This window comes from Arvicola amphibius, chromosome 3 (assembly GCF_903992535.2).
Source record: "Arvicola amphibius chromosome 3, mArvAmp1.2, whole genome shotgun sequence".
Taxonomy (NCBI): domain Eukaryota; kingdom Metazoa; phylum Chordata; class Mammalia; order Rodentia; family Cricetidae; genus Arvicola; species Arvicola amphibius.
In genome coordinates, this window is record NC_052049.1 from 26175221 (window position 1) to 26190480 (window position 15260).

Sequence of the window (15260 nt, forward strand, 5' to 3'; positions counted from 1 at the left end):
TAGATATCTTGGGGCTAGGATCCAAAGCTAAAGCCCCAATCGAATGCTCGTTTATATGTACCTTATACACATATAGCAGGAGACAATTTTATATCATTTCAGTGCATCTGAGTTTTCACTCATCACCTGAAGTCAGGTGTGAAATTTTGCTTTGTTATGTTTTGGTGTCATGTCAGCACTCCAAATTCTTCAGGTTTTGAAGCAATCCAGAGTTTGATTTTCGTATTATAAATATTCACCCTGTTTGTGGCCCCTTACATAGATCCTCTTGTTCTAATAGCTGTGCCGCTCCCCTCTTTGTGAGCTGGTACCACCATTCACACACTGGGCCCTTTCTGGTCTTTGCTATGTAGCAAAGGAAAACAAAGCAGGTAGAACGTGTGGTTTCTGTTGCCAAGCGTATGCCATCAAATTTCGATAGTGATGCAGGAGCGGAGGACATCATAGGGAGTCAGGGCGAGACTCCGAGTTAAAGGTGCACACAGGTGAAGCTGGGGAATGATCAGCCACTGACTTTTCCACCAAAGACTACAAACTAGGTTGGACTACTACAATCTCCCAAACGTTTTTCTCTGAAGAGTGATTTTAGAGATGGGGTAGCTAGAAGTCAGGACATTTCAGGCTTCTGAAATTTTTGTGACACGGGGAGAGATGGCTATCTCAAGCCTACAAAGCCCTGCCCCTGGGGTTGAGCATTTCCTCTGGGATGGAGAGAAGCGGCTTATTTCACTTGAGTTCCACCACCCCCTACTGTCTTTGTTGCACTGAAGAAGAAAGACTATTGTTCACGGTCCACACCTTCTGGTCTTCTTAAAGTGGCAATCTATCTTTAGACTGTCTCAGCAATAAAACACCGTGACCAGATGCAACTTGAGGAGGAAAGGGTTTATTCCATCTTGCAACTTTCAGGTCGCCCTCCATCACTGAGGGAAATCAGGGCAGGGACTCAGCCGGGCAGGAACCTGGAGATGGAAACTGAAGTAGGGATCATGGAAGAGTGCTGCTTACTGGATTGCTCAACCTGCTTTCTTCCAGTACCCATAACCACCACCCTGAGTGAACAGGTCCCACCCACAGCGATTGTCAAAAAGGAAAATGCACAGGCTTGCCCAGGGGTCAATCTTGCAGGGGTATTTTCTCAATGGAGGTTCACTCTACTGAAATTACTGCTGTCTTTTGTCAAGCTGACATAAAATGAGCAAAGACAAGGACTCATCTACAAGCATGAGAAATAAGTGCCACATGAAGGTTATATTTTGTGGGGGGGACGAGCTGAGTCCAACTCTTCCCATTCTTCCTCACGGTAGGAGTCTTTCTCCATACCTGAGCAAGCTTATGACCCTTCCAGAAACTACCCTTTATTCCCAAAAACTTAGTACTTATGGGGCAAGGTGACATACCTCAAAACCCACCACATTTCTGTTTATGAACCTTTGATCTTAGGGAAATGTTGTCTCTATTCTCACCAGGGTTTCCCCTTCTTTTCAAGGTGTTTGTCTCCGAGGTTGGTTCAGACAAGTCCCTCCAAGAGCGGTTACATAATGTACCTGTTAGCCAGGATACCTTAATCATGGTGAGTATTCCATGTAGTCACTGGGGTGTTTGGGACCTTAGGGAAATGCAAATAGATTTCTGGATTGCTGCATATACTTCCAGGTATACAATAATAACAAAGGTTTCTGTTGGCATCCTCAAGTGTTTCCTGTGTGCACTGCTTCAATGGCATGGTATCTCCTTCTCCAGAAAGACAGCCATTTGAGGAAAGACACACTCCATTTCTTCCCTCAGTGAAATCAGCCACCTGACGGCCCCCCACAACCCTCCACTATTCTTTTCTTCATAACATTCAAGGCTGACATTTTTGTAATCTCAATAAAACTTTATGAATAAACGTGGCACATCTGTGTGTTCCCAAGTGGCTGGGGAGACATGATGCAGGAGAAAATGAGATGTAATTTGAAATGTATATTCACAAGTTGGGTTGTTTATTTTATTTTCCAAGCCCCACACCATATGTTGGCTCCTCCTGTTTCCTGTCAGGGTCTCTCAGGGTGAACTGTTTTGCTTTTGACTTTTTCTGGTTCGTTTCCTTTCTGCCCCTTACTCTGAAGGCTGGCGCTTCGGAACAGCTCCATAAAGCAGGACACCGGCTCCTACAAAACAACACTGTCATGATGGTGGTGGTGGCACTGTCTGTCACTGCTATTTAATAAGTGCCTGCTGAGTTCAGCACGGCCCGGAACCTATTTGTCATCTTCGATAAGCCGCTATTACTTATTAAGTGTCTGTCACCGCTGAGCACCGTCCCTCCTGCTTTATGTTTGTTTTTCTGTTTAATCTTCACAACTCTTCCATGACCTCATTCTGCTGACAGGAATGCTGAAACAGAAAGATGAAGTAACTCCCCCGAATCATATATTAGGAAGAACCAGCATCTCCGCACACCTTGGGCAGAGGTCTAAGCCACAGGCCTGACTTGTCTTCACACAAGCTCTCAGAGCCTCTAAGGACTAGCTACGCCTTTCACCTGCTTGCATCTCCCTGTCAGCCTTCAACCTTAAACTTGTCAGCCTCTGAAGCCCTCAGCCTCAGCCTGTGGTTCTTTCTGTCCTAGGTTGAAGGATTCTAAAGTTCTGCCTAATTCTGTCAGTTTCTAGTTCCAGCATCTTGCTGATGTAACAACTGGCATAGTGGCTTCTATATGTCCACCACAAGGTAACATGCAGTCCCTGTTTGGAGACAGCATTCATTTGGGTTAGCTTCATTTAGGAAATCATCTGGAACTTTCCATAAACCCATTGATCCAGCCAAAGAGTGGGCTTTTTCCCTAGCTGCATCTCCACATCCTCCAATCACGCAAGACTCACAGCTCTGCCTAAAAACACGGTCAAGGTACTGACCACATGGAGCTTTGAAACCAAGAGTCTGTTCAGCACAGGGGATCTGGGCTGTGCCTGTGACTCGGTGAGACCAAGTTAAGGCAAGTGTAAACAAGAAGACCACAAGATGAGGCACAAGGCATCTGGGCCTGCACCTCCCGATTGCAGGTAGACCGTTGGCCAAAGCTACTTTGTCTAAATTTTGTGTTCCATGGAAGGAATGCAATAATCGGACTGTAGTGAGAGCAAACAGAAACATTTTGTACCATCTCTGGAACAACAACAACAAAAAAAAAAACACCACAGCCCATTTACTAAGGAGTTAAATCCAAACTCCTTAACATTGATTCACAGAGATGTTGCTGTTTTCCTTGCAAGACTATGATTGTGTGTGTGTGTGTGTGTGTGTGTGTGTGTGTATGATATATATATGGCGGCATGCATGCCATTGTACATGCATGAAGGACGGAAGACAGCTTTGTGAGGTCAGTTCTCTCTTTCCACCTTCATGTGTTTGGGGAAACAAACTCAGGCCACCAGGTTGTGCAGGAACTTCTTTTCACCCATCAAGCCTTCTTGCCAGCCCTAAAGTTTTAAAACATTATAGCTTTGCTAAAGACCTCTGGGACTCTCTGACACACCGTTTGGGAACCATACGTACTATATGAGGCCAAGAGGAGCATTAGAATCCTCATTTTGTTGGCAGGAGACTGAGACTCAGAAAGATTGCCCAGTTGGTTTGTGGCAGCCCAAGAATCTGAACGCGTGGAGAGCCATCCTGCAAACCTTCCTACTCTGTCTCTCGGCTTACTGCGTTTCCACATAGTCTCTAATTCCACTCCAGTACTGTGTACTGGACAAGCGTCCTCATCCACACCCAAACATACAGGCACCTGGCCATATGTGCACACACACACATGCCCATGCTTAAGGTCCAAACCATTTCTTCCCACTTGAAGGGTATGCCTTTGAATCTGACTTTCTAGAAAGTTCTGTTTCTGAACGGAGGGAATTTGGGACCTCTGTGCTTTATCAACCTATAGCGTACAGACGTGGTGAGAACTAAATGAGGCCATGGTTGAAGCGCTCTCAGCACTGCCGCACGGAATGAGACCTAGGAAGTATTTAATATAGTTCACCTGGCAAAGAAATGAGTGTATTTGCCTCTGCCACACCTGTGGGCGGAGGCCAGAGCCCTGTGGGTTGCATTTAGCCCTGCAAATTTTCTCTTCCTCTTTAGTTCTCTTCTGCTTTCCCTCCTTTCTCTCTTCAGGGACCTCTTGATCATCAGGCAATTTTTGTATGTTTTCAGGAGATTAAAGCCCAACCACAGCCCACAGTCAGGGAAAAGGAGTTCTCTTTACCAACTTGTTGAATTCTCTACATCCCCTTGTCTTACATAAGGCCCACCATAGATAACTAATCCTAGGGTTGGCAAGTGGAGTTGTGACCATCTAAGAAGGGCATTAGCGTCTTTGTGTGTTATCTCACATGACAAAGAAAGGCTAAAGGGCTAAAGTCATTTGAACTCTGCTCTAAGATTACGAGAAGCTGATTGAAAAGGAGAAAATATTTAAACTCGTGAACAGCATCCTGGGGAAGCCCCCAGCCCCAAACCTCTCTCATCCTTACTTTAACTTCCCCAGAGTATCGTTATAGCAACAAAGGCCCCATCATCATCAAGAAAATTGACTTGATTTTCCAGCTTAAATCCCAAGTAGGGAACTAGGTTGACACATGGTTAGTTGGATTTAAACGATACGTTGAAAGGGGAGAAACGAAGCAACAGATAATTTGACCAATGTAACCTGGATGGCAATGTGGAATCCTTAGAGATTGTTTGATAGAAGCTTCTAGAAGCTTCTATTTGGTTAGCCTTTTTTGTCCACTTTAGAAAGATGACTTGCAGCTCCACTTGGGAAAACAAAATAATGAAATCAAGCAACGAAAATTTGATAATATTTTTGAGAATTAGAGCCAGAAAATAATGGTTTGACTGGTGAATTCTTTACATTCTGATCATGTATCATCAGTTAAGTGTTTGAGCACACACCACTATATGTATATTTATGTATTTATAAATTATACATGTAGAACTATACTAATATATTATGTACATTATAAAATCCCACAGAATCTTAACAGAAGAGATAAAACAGAAATAGGAAGGTCTGGTTTCTTTTGCTATCTTAGTAGTTTGTGTTGCTTACCTAGAGGCTCGGGGCAATTCTATGGACTCTACTGGTCTGCCTGAGACAGAACATTGATTCTGTTCAGGTCATATCTAAAGTTAGAGAGAGAAAACTTAGTAATTAGAGGATTTGTTTCTAGTTCCCACTCTCCCAGATGAGCAGAGGTGACCTTCAGCAAGGTCACCGAGCTCATCAGAATCTCTGTGACAGCACATGGAGAGATTAACCATGCTTCCTGACTGGAGCTACGTTGGTCAATAGAGGGCATGTCAAAAAATGTCTGTGCATTTTAGTGGGAAAGCACCAAGAGTATAGATTCTCTAATAGTGCTCAGGAGAGATTCCACACACGGGGGACTCTAGCCTCAGGTTCTCTTCCATCCCATCAATATTTCCCTTTTTAAGATTGTTTTTACCCACACGTGGTCTCTCTGTCTCTCTTTCTCTCTTCCTCACACTCTCTCTCTGTCTCACTGTGTGTGCAGGCATTAGATCCCTTGGGACTCATGATTGTGCAGGTGGCTTTGATGAGCTCTCTCTATCCTGCCTTCCACCCCACTGCTCTGCCAGCCTTTTGTTTCCTCATCGCCACGGTCTGCAACAATAAGGGATTCTATTATGAATGAAGAGTGAATGATATGAAGAGATAGAACCCTAAGGTCAAATTGTAAATGGAGGGAGTCTTAGGACACTGAAGGGCAATTGAGCTTTGGAAAACCAGAGAGTAACCTTGTATATTTAATGTGCTATGTCTGGCAGAGGAGATTGTAAAGACTAAGTTATAGACTGTTTTATAATGGAAGTTAGACTAACTGTTGCTTGGGATAGTGGCATGGTAACTGATCTAGTTTCAGCATCTATAACATGTGGATCATAGCACTGACCCCTCAAAGCTATTGGATGGGTTGAAGGAAGCACTGGTGTGCCCAGACCTTATAAATTCCAAAATACTGCATAAAAAATATTTGGCTACACCAGTCATGAGATGCAAGTGTGATGCCGTGGCAGTCCACGAAGAGGGCAAGAGTCTCAGGGAAGAGATATCTTAGTTCAGTTACTCGAACTTTCTCTATGAGCTCAGTGAAATAAATGACCTGCCTTTTAAAATCTCCTACACATGTGTGCTGGTGGACACATATTCATTGGCAGATGGTCTTGGTGTTGTATAGACAAAGGATGCAACTTTAGGAAGTGATTTTTTTTTTTTTGCATTCCAGAAAAGAATAGACAAATAAGAATCAGGGTTGTCTTGCAGCATCCAGCTTTGCCAAAAATCACACAAAGAAGAAGTGGAAAGGGAGGTAGGGAGGCTGCTGGGTTCACTCTGGCTTCTCCCAGAAAGCATCTTCAGTAGAAATGAAGTGCAAGAGAGAGGAACAGCTCAGCTTGTTTTCAGATTTTGACAAAGCAACAGAATGGAGAAAAACCTTTTTTATTTAAAAAACAACATATTCAACATTTTCTCCAGTTCCATGAAAGGCTAGAGTAGCAATTACAGGATATCCAAGGATAGGCATAGAAAAATTTGTAGAATTGTCTGGTATTTGACTAATAATGCCACAAAATTCTGAGAAATTCTGTTTTGGAGGAGAAGTGTCAGCAGAAGAAACAACAGTAAATCGCCGACTCCAGTTCTTTCTTCACGGCCCCAACTTCTCAGTACTCTACTCGACCTCTAACAATTAGGCCACCTGGTTAGCATGAAACAGTCGCCCCCTGTCGCTCCCCATCTGAGGGCAGCGCTCCTCTACCATGTCTAATGAGCAGTTTGAGTCCTTGCTAATGCAACTATGCCACTTCAACAAAGAGAATTTTTCTTGGTTTTTATTTCTGATACACTCACATTTCTGATCAATGAACATTCATGTTCATAGTTAAATAGTAATCTAGATTTCAGTGTTTGTAAGTATTTATTATTGAAATAATAATAATAAATAATAATAAATGAATAGATAATAAATAATAAGCATCACAAAATATTTTCAGTATAGATATGATTCTATTAGAACTCAGGTTTTAGAGTCATAGTGAGGCGGGCTTGGATCAGTACTTTGTCACTTACTAGTATATGTTCTGAGAAAATTGAATTAAATAAGGGTACATGCTCAAAGACAAACACAAAGAACAAATAAAACATCCACCAATGGTAATTAATGATAGTGAGATTTGGTATCAACTCCTAGCAAAATCAAGAGCAATCTATGAAATGATATAATTTTACTCCATTTTCATATATTGTGGTGACTTCCGGGAGAGAAGGTTTCCACAGCAAAAGCCTGTAGAGCATTCACTTGATTTGAAAGTATTTCTTCTCAGTGGGACAAGCCTGGAGTGTCAGTTGGGAGAAGAGCAAAACCTAGGTTTTGGACCCACACACTTGCTCTAGACTCTGTACCTTTCAACGTGACCTAAACCCTGGGATAGAAGGTAGAGTAGGGTTCTAGGAAGCAGAGCAGGAGGGGCATTGTGGACACAAGCCTCGTGTTCAGCAGAAGTCCTCTGTGAAGGTGTGTGTATGACAGAGAGAGAAGGAGCAAAGGGAAAGACTAGAAACAGACATCTTCTGGACTGCCGTAGCAGTGGCCCGGAGAAGGAGCCAAGGGAATCTCAGATAGAAACGGAAGAATGGGGTCAGATCTGAGGACACACATGGTTGAGGGAAAAGGACACTCAGCCTTGACTTCGGAGTTGTTAACTACAGAGCCCGGAGCATGGTTGCTCTCTGAACTTGCTTTGTGCTGCTAGAACAGAGCATCATGGGTAATTTATAAAGTGGAGAAATTTATTTGACTCGTGTTTCTGAGTTCTGAGCACCACTGTCACACTGCTCAGCATCCGGTGAGGGCCTCCTGCGGTCTCGTCACGTTGTGGAAGGTGAAGGAGCCCGAGCACGTGCAAGAGTGACAGGGGCCAGCTCGCCTCAATTCATACTTTTCGACATTTATGTATCTATTTTTGTTTGTGTTTTGAGACAGAGTAGTTGTAGCCCAGGTTGACCTCAAACAAACTACTTATGTACCTTGACTTTCTGAGCTTCCTGCTCCCACTGTCAAGAGCCGTTTCCTTCAATAAGCACCCTCTTCCTGTCATAGAGGCTGTGGCTCAATCTCTAGCACTGCTGTATTGAGGATTCAGGTCTATATTAGTTGATGAACATGAACTTGAAGGTGTGTTCAAGCCATGGAAGATATAATTGATCATGATGGAGGGGTCAGTCGTTGAAGATCTTGTCTTGATGAGGTAATCTGCTATGCTGGGACATCTTGGCTCTTGATTTATTTTTTTTTTATTTCCCCCAAGTTCACTTATTCGTTCCTCAAAAACCCCACATGAGCACTTGGAGTGTGTCTGGCAATAGTATGCTAAGCTCTGTGATACCAGGGGAATAGGAAGTTCCATCCCGTCCTTAACCGGGTGGGGAGAAGGTGACAAATGACAGGCAATTACAATACAAGGTGAGCAGTGTTAAAATTGAGGCCCACCAAGGACACCAAGGAGGCCTAGAGGAGGGGCATCTAACCAGACTGAGGGAACAGGGTAGAGAAATGAGGTAATGTCTCAGTTGAGTCATGAAAGATGGGCAGGGTGAGCCAGGAGAGAGTAGCAAGAAGGGCATTTCATGGAGAGGAGCAGCAGGTTCAAAGGCCCAGAGGCAAGGAATTGAATGGCATAAGTGTGATCGCTGCCAAGTTGTTAGGTATGACCGGAATGTAGAATGCCAGGAGGGGCGATGGCATGGAAGATGTTAGGAGGATGAACCGGGTGGGGGGGGGGAGCACACATAGGCTGTGCTAAGGGGATTTTAAAATGCAAAGTGATAGGATTCGATTTGAGATTTAGGAAGCTAACTTTAGCTTAGCAGTATGGGTGTACAGTCAGTACTTGTGGTAGACAGCATCAGCCTATTGTCTTCATTGTGAGGGCTTAGATTTAAACGACTATTGGGATAAAATAACATAGAGTCCAGTGGAATGAAGAAGGTGTCGTCAGCTACCCTGATCACTGACTGGGTGATGGAGAGGGAGGAGGACGGAGATGTCAGTGTCAAGTTGAAGCATCTAATGATATTGTGAATACGAATAGGATGTGGCCCCAGTTCTCAAGCCGTTCAATGGTTTACGTCCTGGAGGAGCAGTAACAGTTCACAGTGCAAGTTGGTTGTCACTTGTTCAAATGCTCCGGATCAGAGTTTCAGATTTAAAATATTTTTTTGGACTCTCTCTCTCACTCTCTCTCTTTCTTTCTGTTTGTGTGTGTGTGTGTGTGTGTGTGTGAGAGAGAGAGAGAGAGAGAGAGAGAGAGAGAGAGATATGAGATTGAGATAGGACCCAATTATAACCACAAATCACTCGTGTCTCCTCTATTCCTAGTCACGCAGTTTGAAGATAATTTCAGGCAATTTTCTTAGTTCACAAGCAGTTTTGTCTAACTTGTCCCATGAAGTCAAATATATAACTTCTGACTTCTGATGCCATATTAGTGTTAGAAAAAAATCTTTGGTTTTTGTCATTTTGGATGAGAAATGTTCAAACTATGTGTATATAAGGACCAACTTAGTGGCAAAATATTCAGTAGGTGTGATCACCAGGTTTAGGCAGTCCAGAAAGGTGCGAAGGAAAGAACTGGAACCCTGAAGTGAATGATGAACCTAAGTAAGCAGAGGAGAGTCATCGCAGATCCCGGACAGTGGGTACCACAACCTGCTTTTTGAGCATGACCTCCGTCCCATCTACAGTTCGGTACACACACGATCCTAATGCTATGACCATACAAGGCAGCTACAACTCCATTGCTGAAGAAGCTGGGACTCAGAAGTTGAGTGCGAATGGCACAGATAGAGAAGGGTGGGAAAACCAGGGTTCAGCCAGAGCAGGTTGGCTTCAAGCTGGCGCCTTCCCACAGCACTAACTACAGCTGCGCCTCCCACTTAGCACTGTGGAGACACGCCTCGTCCTGGAGCCGAGGGAGCCAATCTTCTTCAGTAGGGCTTTCCACTTGGCGTTTCTGTGAGGAAGTTTTCCACAAGTGCACCCATCGTTAGTTCCAGCAGTTCTCAGGGAGCAGGAAGCAGCAACAAATTCTTAGCCATTCCTCACGCAGGACTCCCCCATAATTTACCTTTAGAAAGCTTTCTGGGTGATTCCACCCATTTAAAATTTGAGAACCAATATTCCCATCCCTTAGTCCATGGGTACACATAAAAACTCAAGTTTGCCGTGTGGCTGGCCCCTCAAAATGACAATCTGCAAATCATGCTGAAAAGCACCCCCCTGAGAAGTCCCTTCGTGAGCTGCAGCAGCCTGAGAGCAGCAGGTGCTGTTAAGCTCCGGTTCTGGCGCCACTGGATTCTAGTGAAGATTAACCCTCCGCACTTGAGAAATACGTTGTGATGTTTGGCATTGTGCAAATTTTGTAACTGGGTCAAAACCTAGATAGAGCAAGCCGTCTTTGTCCCAAGCAAGTTACCCAGAGATCTCAAGATAGAAATCTTACAGAAACGGTCCAGATGGGTAGTTCTGAACCTTCCTAACACTGTGACCTTTCAATACAGTTCCTCATGTGGTGATGACCCCAACCATAAAACTATTCCGTTGCTACTTCATAACTGTAATGTTGATATTATAACAAATCATAATATAAATATCTGACATGCAGGGTATTTTATTTGTGACGCTGGGGGGTGGAGGGGGTGGGCATGCAACCCCAGAGGTTGAAAACCGCTGGTCCAGAGTGTCCAAGTAGAACTCCTAATTTTTGGCACTTTTCTTGTTTGATTATTAACAGAAGGAAGTGATTGGAGATTTGAAGCCAGGCACCAAGTATCAAGTGAGCATAGCTGCTTACAGCCGGACTGGCAAAGGGAAGCTTAGCTTTCCTCTGCACCTGACCACTTTGTCTCAAGGTAAAATTAGGCTCAAATCAATTAATGATGGGAAAGGGCCTCCATTTATTTATGCATTCACTCAGCAAACATCATGTACCAGAGACTATCTTGGGTTCTGCGAGGCCAGTGGTGGCCACAGTAAGCTTGCCTTCGCTTTCTCAGACCTCAGCAGGGTAAGGCAAGACACTGACTGATTAGCATATAGTAACAGACTGTTAAATAGTCCCACAGGCTGCAGGGACTTAGCACGTAGAAATGCAGGAAGAACTCACTGAGACAATAAAAAGTGAGATTAATGGGTGGGTAGGAATCAAGACAGTGAGGAAGGCGAGGCGGGGTGGGGGGAATCCAGCAACTGTTCATTTATGCACTGCAGAGGTGGACACTGGATCACAGTTCTGGGTCCTCTGCAGCTACTGTTCACTCTGTGCTCTCTGGTGAGATGTGACATTAATCAGTCTCCACCCTGTACTTCGGGAAGTGCTTAGAATGGTAGAAAAGCCCTCCAGGTCTAGAAGGTGTGGAAGTCTGGACGCGTGGAGAGTAGCACGTGCCAGGTGACGGGATCCTTTTCACGCATGAGGACACACGCCACCTGCCCTACCACTGGCCATCAGTAAATACACAAAGCACACAAACAGAAGTGTTGGAAAATAAGTGGCAGTAACGATGGGTATTCCGTGTCCTTGGGGTTAAGTACCAATTACAACATGGAAGCAGACGAGCGATTGATAGGAGATGGAGTGTGGCAAATGATCTTCAGGGGTACACATGGGGAGTCTCAGAGACATCAGAGCCAACTGAGCTGCTTGCCAGCCGGAGGTTCTGGGAGGAGAGAGACAAGATTTTAATGAGCCTATGTTAAATAGTAAAAGCATCAGTGCTTTCTATTGTTTGGTTTGTGTTTTGAAGCCATACCAAGTAAATATGTTTCAGTAGTAGAATGGGCACCTGTTTCTGATGTATCCAACCTCTCCATCACCGGCCAAGTCTAGCTGTGTCTGTCATCCTGTCTAGATTCCTGCCTGCCTCCTGAAGCACCCCAGAAGCCACGTGTCCTTGTGGTCTCTGATTCGGAGGTGGCTCTCTCTTGGAAACGTGGAGAAAATGAAGGAAGTGCCCCAATTCAGTCCTACTCTGTGGAGTTCATCAGGTAAGTCAGAGGGCGAGTCCCAGACCACAGCTGCACCACAGTTACTCCCTATGTGGTGTTAATCAGGGCGTGGGATCTTCACTGGACTTCAGCCAATGTGTTTAAGGTGGTCCAAAGTCGTGGCGTACCTTGATAGCCATGGGGTCAGCATATATCCCTGAATGTCTTTGATGAGTAGTCATTGGTGACACCATCTCCTCTATTTCTTCTCTAGCCACGGGTCTGAGTTCTGAAAGTTCTTCACGTACTGTTACCAACAAGCTGGCCAGCATTTCAGGCTTGAAACTTGCCCTTCTGACTCGAAAGTACTGTATTTGTATTAAATATTTGATGGCTTTTCTCAGAAGGAGAGGGAAGAACTCTTTACATACAAGCACCATGCACTGTGCCTCCCAGATCCATATTTCCTTGAGGCAAGTTTCTGAGTTGGAGTTCAGCTTTCTTCCCTTCTTTTCACCTATATCTTAAGTTCTTGTTCCTCAGTTTGATAAACTATAGAAGTTCATGTAGAACTTGTGATTGCCTATGCCTTTGTGCAGCTTGCTTTCTTTCTTTAAAGAAGAAAAGTTGAACAAAAGGAATTCCCAATGCAAGGTCTTCAGCCTGAATTTGGGTCTCCATCTGACTCTGGGTAGAAGCTGAGTGAATGAAGTCGGTCTGCCCTACATTAAAGATGAGGGGCTCCTCTACGGCCCCGATGTTGTGGATTCATAAAGAGCCTCGGCAGGACCTTACTCCTCAGGCTTTCTGAATCCGAGCCAAAGGGTCCTGTCAAGTTTGATGAGTTGTTTTTCTGTCCTGACCTCCCGGTTTATTCCTGGGCTGTGGGAAACAGACATTTATGTCTTCGGATCTTGTTTTCAGGCAGGACTTGCTGAGTGAATTCCAAATGGCAGAAGCAATAACGTATCAGCTTCTGTGACTAGAAAGTCCAGTGGCAAGGCTGAAGTCAGGGAGCACTAGATCCATGCCAGCTCAGTAGTCTGTGCCCATCCATCGCTCTCCTTCACTGATTGATTTTCCAGCAGGCTTTCCCATACCCTTAAGTTTTGTGGTCTTCAAGCTTAGCAAGAGAGTATGGATTTCTTCTAGGATCCAGCAGAATTTTGATACGTATTCTGACTAGCCAAGTCTCAGTCCTTTTCCATTTTCCTAGCTCATCACAGTAGCCAGAGTAGAGAGAATTTATGAACTAATCAAGCCCCGGTCATATTGTAAGCTCTGAAAGAACCATAGGTGTGTGGGGGGGGGGGATCAGACATGGAGTGTGTGGGCTGAATGTTCAAGAGGTGGCCATCCTCAAAGGGAAACAACTCTTGGGGAGGGACAAATGGATGATAGGAAAACCTGAAAGGAAAAAAGAGGAAGGAAATAAGGACAAGAGAAAGTGAGTAAGGAACGAAGGGAATAAGAAAGAAAGGAGGGTAAAGGTAATGAAGATGGAAGAAAGAAAGGAGAAGGGAGGACGAGAGGGAGGAGGAGGGACACTGGTGAAGATCAGACCAAGGCTCCTCCCTGAAGATAGCATGTAATCCTTTTCTCAACATACCTGGTAGGCAAAGGCTGGTGTGTGCCTAGACTAGAGATGATTCTAATCCTGGTTCTAATGCGAGTTAAAGGAGCAATGCTTGAGGTTCTCAGATGCCAGTTTTCTCATCTCAAAAGCCTGGGGGGGGTCTTTAATAGATGATTTACTCCCACAAATAAATTAGACAACACCAACAGAACAAAATGTAGTACTTTAAACTTTGAGAAAGGCAAATTTTTTATCATCGGCTTGCAGATCATCTGTGCAATCCCCCGCAGGAGGGTGGGTCTCATTGACTGTTAGTTTTGCACTCAAACATACATTTTCTTCAGCTCAGTCTATGTCTGATATGTTGATAAAAAAAATGAAAATAACAGTGTCCTAGCCTTGCATGCACACTGGAAGTGGTAAATGAAAGTATGTGTCTTCAGAGCCAGAAGCCCCAGGAGCGAATGCTGCTCCCTCAACTCTCCAGTGTTCATGTGGCCCTAGACATGCCCCTTCCATCCTGAGTCTCCAACACCTCTCATAGCTTTCAGTGTCCACAAAGCAGTTTGGACAAGTATCTGGGTACAAGGAATTGGCTCTGAAGCCAGAATGAGAGCAGAGACTGTGATCCAGGGAGAGGAGAACTGTAGGAGTGTGTCACTGAAGGTAAGGGCGCCTTTCCTGGAGCCTTGACTCTTCCACAATATTGCATGTCATATAGGTGCTGGAGTAGATTTGAACACTGGTAGCCATTGGGTTAAGTCACTAGCTGTAACCCCAACCAAGCTGGGTAACCCTGTGATTCTGACTGTCTTTAGCCAGAAAATACATGCTCAGAGAAGGAAAAGGCAAAAGATGTCTCTCAGCGCTTAGATGAGGGCCCCACCAAGGACTTTTTATGTTTTTACCCTGAGCCACTTAGAAATGATCGCAATACCAGCCATTTGTGGTTAAGGAGATAATGTAAAAACCATTAGAGAAATATGGTTAAAGGAATCTTTTGTCGCTAGTGTCAGATGCCACAATGGCAGCCAACGTACTCCCTCACCAGCTGCAGATATAAAAGCCAGAAAGGCCCGACTTGGATCTGCATATGCTCATCCTACCCATGGCCTGGCCCCTTCAGACTCTGTCACTGTCCGGCCACCTCTGGAAGATCTTTGCTGCTGTTGTTTTCTTTATTGTTATTATTATTATTATTATTATTATTATTATTACAAATTTTCACCTCCTTCAACTTCCCTCCCCCTCCCCCATTTCCCCTCTCCGTCCCTCTCCAGTCCAAAGAGCAGTCAGGGTTCCCTGCCCTGTGGGAAGTCCAAGGTCCTCCCCCCTCCATCCAGGTCTAGGAAGGTGAGCATCCAAACAGACTAGGTTCCCACAAAGCCAGTACATGCAGTAGAATCAAAACCCAGTGCCATTGTCCTTGGCTTCTCAGTCAGCCCTCCTTGTCAGCCACGTTCAGGGAGTCCAGTTTGATCACATGCTCCATCAGTCCCAGTCCAGCTGGCCTTGGTGAGTTCCCATTAGATCAGCCCCACCATCTCAGTGGGTGGGCGCACCCCTCGCGGACCTGACTTCTTTGCTCATGTTCTCTCTCCTTCTGCTCCTCATTTGGACCTTGGGAGCTCAGTCCA

General features: G+C 44.7%; 1 protein-coding gene across 2 annotated transcripts in view; it reads left to right on the forward strand.

Moving 5' to 3' along the window:
• Positions 1-15260, forward strand: part of Egflam (EGF like, fibronectin type III and laminin G domains) — a 163026-nt gene that overhangs the window by 68694 nt on the left and 79072 nt on the right. For both annotated transcript variants that reach the window (XM_038321574.2, XM_038321575.2), the window contains exons 3-5: positions 1490-1573; positions 10855-10972; positions 11972-12107. In XM_038321574.2, the coding sequence (XP_038177502.1) occupies positions 1490-1573; positions 10855-10972; positions 11972-12107 (338 nt within the window). The remainder of the gene's footprint in view (positions 1-1489; positions 1574-10854; positions 10973-11971; positions 12108-15260) is intronic.